The 6284-nt window shown below is 28.8% G+C and overlaps 2 protein-coding genes across 5 annotated transcripts in view; one reads left to right on the top strand and one right to left on the bottom strand.

The window, feature by feature from the left end:
- Nucleotides 1-6284, bottom strand: part of LOC108688308 (flotillin-2) — a 110877-nt gene that overhangs the window by 63968 nt on the left and 40625 nt on the right. The window lies entirely within an intron of this gene.
- LOC108688306 (glucose dehydrogenase [FAD, quinone]) overlaps nt 5103-6284 on the top strand; it is a 3838-nt gene continuing 2656 nt past the window's right edge. Inside the window, exon 1 of the mRNA XM_018194498.1 lies at nt 5103-5254. Within this exon, the coding sequence (XP_018049987.1) occupies nt 5117-5254 (138 nt within the window). The 5' untranslated portion in view covers nt 5103-5116. The remainder of the gene's footprint in view (nt 5255-6284) is intronic.

Below are 6284 nucleotides of genomic sequence, written 5' to 3'. Positions count from 1 at the left end.
AATAAGTATCATTTTTCATACGAGAATAATTTTTAAAATAAAAAAAAAGACCATCGCTTTCAAATAAATATTTTTTAATTAAAAAAATTTTAATTAAAAAAATATTAAAATGTTAATATTAAAAAATATATATTCGCATTTATTTAAATAGAAAAACACCAAATGTAAATGTTTGCTAAAAAAATTTCTCGCATATTTATAATTCGCACAAATTATAACATATATATATAACATATTTTCATCAGCAAAGAGTTGATTGCAAATTTATTCGAGAATATATCTCATTAATAATATATGAATTGTAGAACAAGATGCCTAGAAAAATATGCGCTTTTCTTTCGTTTTTCTCTTTCTACCTGTCGTTCTCTCTCTCTCTCTCTCTCTCTCTCTCTCTCTCTCTCTCTTCACATAATCAAAATGTATAACATGTTTCGATAAAAAGAAATTAGAGAACTGAGTTTACACTACGCATACAAAATGAAAATTTTCACTTCTTATTGATACTGTTTTTATTTTTGCACGCCTATTTTGCGTGGATATTTGTAAAATTTTGTCACAAGCAAAAAATAATGATCTATTCTTGCAATGCCAAGGTTTCGTGAATGTTGCAGTTCACTTTATAAGAGCAAGGAGCAGTCTGGTATCATAAAAAAAAAAATGATGATAATTATATATGGCTCGATGAAGCCATTATGAGGCTTTGTAGAAGAAAAAGTGAAATATCACTGCTGAAAAACCATTTTAGATTAACATAAATTTACATAAATCAAACAGTAATCACGTTTTCGCAATTGCATTTCAGAATTACAGAACATATACATGGCACAATTACTGTTAATGAATTTAAATTTAATTTAGGATCTATTTCATTCAACATATTTTTTATTTCTCCGGATGCAATAAAAATAAATTAATAAAAATAAAAATACAAGATATTATAAAATTATACAATATATCACTCGTGTTAATATCATAAAGCATCAACTCTTTGTAACTAAAATTCTAGAGTTCTTTAGAATTTATTGCAAATAAGGTTATTGTGTCGAAAAGTTGCAAAAGTGAAACGCGATCGACAAGATTACAACTTCTTTCCTACTGCAATTCTTGCAACGAGCCGAGATTTAGCGAAAGAATCGAAGTTGCAGCACATAGTCTCGAGGTAGATCTCTAATGTAACGAAACGTGGATGTATGGATTGGAGAAGTACTACCTGCTAAACGGCACGTAGACATCGTTCGTAGACATAGAGAAAGTATGCGCAAGTAAACTCGTCTCCCCACCGTACATCGGCCACGAAAGCAAAGAGAAAGATGTCGACACCATTATCGCGCATGAAGGAGAGGAAAGTTCGTGTACGATTTACACGTTCGAAAAGAAAACGATGTACTCCATCAAATCTTCCTCATTCTATAACATTCGTTTCAAAATCGTACGTACCGATAACATTGGAACGTCCGCCTTATTTGCGTTTTACTTTGCGTCTTTCAACGAAAAGAAATCATTATAACGTACTAATTATTAAATAAAACAAATGATTAAATTTATTTAATGTATCTAACGTACTTGTTCATTATTGCCAGAGGTACGCATAAAAAAATATTTGTTTTATTTGAGCATATTATGCACCATTGTTTTATCTCGCATTTTATCGATAGGATAATGTTGGATAATTTGAACCGTATTTCTCACAGGACTTTTTCTCTTTTCGTTTTCTCTTGTTGAGATATGAAAAGTTCGTTTTGTTATATCAAAGGATATAGCTAAATGGATCTATTATCGCATTTATTACAAGAAAAGGTTAAGTATCTAAAAATTTATTTTTTTTTTAGCTATTGTACATACTAATCTGAAAACACTTTGTTGGACCATTAAAATAATTATGTAGGAATTGATTGCTAAAATATCGAAAATTTTTATAGCATTTGTTCATCATTGAAATTCCTACGTAATTATTTTTATGATACAATAAAATTATTTTTAGTTTTATATCTATAGCTAGATTTTTAGATATTTTATAAAATTGTTCTTTCTATTACATATTCTTGGATCATAAAAATATATTCTCGATAGTTATCTCTATTGAAATAAAAATAGATATAAACAACAAAATATGAATTTAGAAATCTCATTTATATGAAATAAAACATATAATAACAAAAAAATAATGTAATCCATTTAAAAAAATTAAAACGTACGACAGCTTCCACATCTTACGGGACACATCATGTTTTCGTATGCATTGAAAGGCGTATACTAGGGACCCAACTGGTTTTCACTCCGAGCATTCACCGAAGCATTACAGTTCAGTTCTTACCGGCGCTAGTTTCATTCCGCTGCCATTTTCCCCGATTTATTCTCGAACGTTTTCATGCTTCTGACAAAGTTTAAAGTCATTCAAGGTGCAATAGGTGCAGTATTAAACGAATTAACAATAAAGAATATAACCGAGATGTAATTCGACTCGAATATAACCGCAATCAGAAGATCATACTCGATGTCATACAAAAAGAGATCATGTAAAGAGAGATCATCAAAGATCCAATCAAGATCATTAAAACGACGTGTGGAAAAGCAACGCAGAAATGTACGTGAATGATGGATCAACGGATACAGCACGACATATTGCCAACATGAGCAAGCTAGATGTTATCATGATCTTTGTGTCGCGCAATATCCGCATTTGCAAGTATGTCAGCGACATCAAAACGTTAGATGAAATTATAATTCAATTCTTTCTAAATGAAGCATCATTTGGTCATTGGTTATTATTAGAAAGAAATACGTAGGAATATATGATATGAAATGTATATTGATCTACAGAGGAGATTTGTGGAATCTGTGTAATAAGGTATGTTTATATTCAAACATAAACAATTTTAATCCATAAAGCGTGTGAAACAAATGTGTTTCTTATTTCCCTCTTATTCTTTGTCGTATAATGTCATGCCATACAATATAGATCACAATTATAACTGTAAGTTATAACCGATCTCAGGAATGTTACATAAAAAGTAATCTTATTACGTGTAAGAAATAATATTTCTGTACATTTTTATATCATTTCCTTATTATTTTCTACAAGAAATGTATTATTTTTATAAATTTACAAGTGGCTCGCAAAATACAAATATAAAATAAATAAAAAAAGGAGCATTCAGCCAAGCGAAAGCTTTTACAAGTGTCATATATTTAAAATTCTTACGTTAACAATACAAATTTATAAACGTTTCAGAAAAGTCCGATATAAAATTCAGGGAAAGAGCGATTAAAAAAAAGAAAGCACGCCGAGGAATCTATAAAATTAATTGTTTAGACTGCGCCTAGTATGTATAACTGCACTCGGGCAAACAAAAAAAAAGAACATGCGTATAAAAAAACATAAAGCAGCATAAAAAAAATGCCCAATTTTCTATCTGCCGTATCTCAACACTGGTTGAATAACGAACATAATTTAGATTACAATAATGTAAATTACAGCTTCACAAAAATTAAAAAAGTAGATAGATCAAAAAACGAGCAAAAGAAATATTTAATTTAAACACACATACACACACACACACACGCGCGCGCGCGCGCGCACACACATAATATCTGGAGACATACTAGTAGCATCTCGGCGCTAAGGTATGCGCATTTCACTTTATATCACAAATTAATATTCGATGCCCTATAAATAATATGGAACGTTTCGATTGTACAATAAGTCTTCAACCAAATCAAATCACAAAATTTTAAAATTAATATAAAATATTTAAATGTTAGATAAATTCTAAGAATAAAATTATAAAATATATATATATATTCATATCGCAATAAATATTGTATAAATTGTCAAAAGATATTAAAAAATTACAAAGTGTGTAGTCATCGCAATAAAAATCATACAAATTGTCTAAAGATATCAAGACTGTTTCATCATTAGACAATAAGAAAGAGCAGAGTCAATTAAATGGTCTAACTGGATCTTACATATTTGTATAATTCTGTTTAAATTTATATGACGTACGTAGTCCTTTAAACTGCGTGCCGAAATGATTTTTTTGGTCTTGAAACGCAAACTCTACTAAACTATCGCAGTATCAGACTTAAAATCTAGTTCCATAATCTTATTATTTTAATAGTGTTTTTTTTACTGGCAGAGCTAGTATGCACTCAGTGCACTCAGCACTTTAAAACCATTGTATACACAAATTATAAAGATATGTTTAATAAAAATATAGAAATAAATTAAATCACAAAATCCTCAATACATTTTATAGTATTTGATAAAATATACATTGGGTGTTTTATTAATTGAAATATCTCACTTTTACATTCAGATTAGGTTAGTATACAATAGCTTTAATGCACTGAATGCGCATCAGTTCTGCCAGTGAAAAACGTTATTAGGAGCCCTAAATCGTAAAATCGTAAGAAATTAACCAATTACAGTTGATTATTTTTCTCGTATTCAACTGTAATTGGTCAATTTCTTAAAGCTTTTCGGCTTACGATCCCTTAAAGCAAAATTATGGACTTAAACAAATTGACGAGCAATTTAATAATTCGATGCTCTTACGCATCTCAGAACAATCTTAACGTTGCATGATATATTAAAATCTGTAAATAATTAATGTAATAAAAAAATAATTAATTCTTATTGCAAAAAATATTACCTCAGCCAGTAGTCGAATTCGCATTTCGTGCGAACATCTTCAGCCATCGAGGCCTTAATAATACTCTTCGCGATAATATAATGGCATATGTAGAAACATGATATTACTGCAGTAGTTTAGTAGAATTAGCATTTCAAGATCAAAAAAATCATTTCGGTGCGCAGTTTAAAAAACTACATACATAGTAAAATATACACAGAATTATATAAGAGCACTTAAGAGCTCCATCCAGCTAGACCGTTAAAGGTATTTATTTCATATACATTATTATTTTTTATATGTTTTAAATGATTCATTCGCATGTGCGTACGAAATGTCGATAATATTTTACTTTTTTTATTAGTAAAATTAATGAATGGTTTATTTTCACAGATGACTTATGTTTTTCATCGCTCGAATGAATAATTTTCTCGAATGTTGCATTCAAATATTGATATGCTTGGCGATGAATACAAACGGAAATGGCAGCTGTATTAACAAGCTTAATCGGCACTACTTCCATTCTTGGATTCGGTTTGATTCCACTTTTGGCTATCGGTCTCACCATCTATAGATACAATAATCTCGATCCAGAATCACATCCGCAAAATGCGCGAGAGGTATGAAAGGAAAAAACTAGAAAAAGGAAAAAGAAGAGTAGAGAAATTTACTCTTGTATAAATTGAATAGAATTCAAACAATCTCTTTCATATAGTCGATAAAGTGCTTAAGATTCATTATCAATTACTGACCAAATAAATCTAGGATCGTTAGAACAATGACGCACAAGTGAAATAAACGAAGTTAATCGCTTATAAATTAGCTTATGAGTTAACAGTTTCGAAGCGCGAAATATTCTTCTGATATTACTTTAATTATTACATACTGATAATACTGATAATACTTTAATTATTATATATCACAAAATAATACAAATTAGTCTTCTCCTTTGCGCGTATATATGATAATAAAATAAACAATTGTCATTTAAAATTTTTACAATAGAGAAATGCTACATGCAACATATTATTAATTATTTCAGAAAATATTTAAAATGCAACTGTTATTTATCGATGCATCTTCTTAATTATTTGGTTAATGATATTTGAAAAAGTATCAATGTTGGTTATTGATCGCGTGTAATCTAATAATCAGGGTCAAAGGAATATTACTTTATAAAAATAATGCGTTAATGTTACTATTGTTTGTTAGTAATTCTAAAAAATAACGCATTACTATTACTATTACACAGTAAAAAATGATTAATTGAATCAACTTGAATTGAGATAAATCAACTCAAGAGTCAGAGTTAAATATGGCGAACTAATTGTCGGGTTGCATCAAGAAGACATTTTAATGTTCTTTTAATATCTTCCTTATGTTAAATAAAAATTGAATTTAGTTTTATAAAATCTTTATAAAGTTAACTAAATATTATTATTATTGATAGTAAACAAAGGTAATTGCATTAAAATTAAAATAATTTTATAAGCACGATGAAATTTGTAGTACAATAGACTGATTTTAATATTTGATTAAACTATTTTATAAAGTAATGGGAACTCAATAAATTCTTGATGATAACAATTTCGGGACTTTAGACTTGACTTTGTATTCGAGTGAAATAATAATTTACCTCTCTCTCTCTCT

The sequence above is a fragment of the Atta colombica genome, unplaced genomic scaffold (genome assembly GCF_001594045.1).
Source record: "Atta colombica isolate Treedump-2 unplaced genomic scaffold, Acol1.0 scaffold228, whole genome shotgun sequence".
In the NCBI taxonomy this organism is placed as follows: Eukaryota; Metazoa; Arthropoda; class Insecta; order Hymenoptera; family Formicidae; genus Atta; species Atta colombica.
Note: the sequence above shows the minus strand (reverse complement) of the source record. Positions and strands in the feature narration are given on the sequence as shown.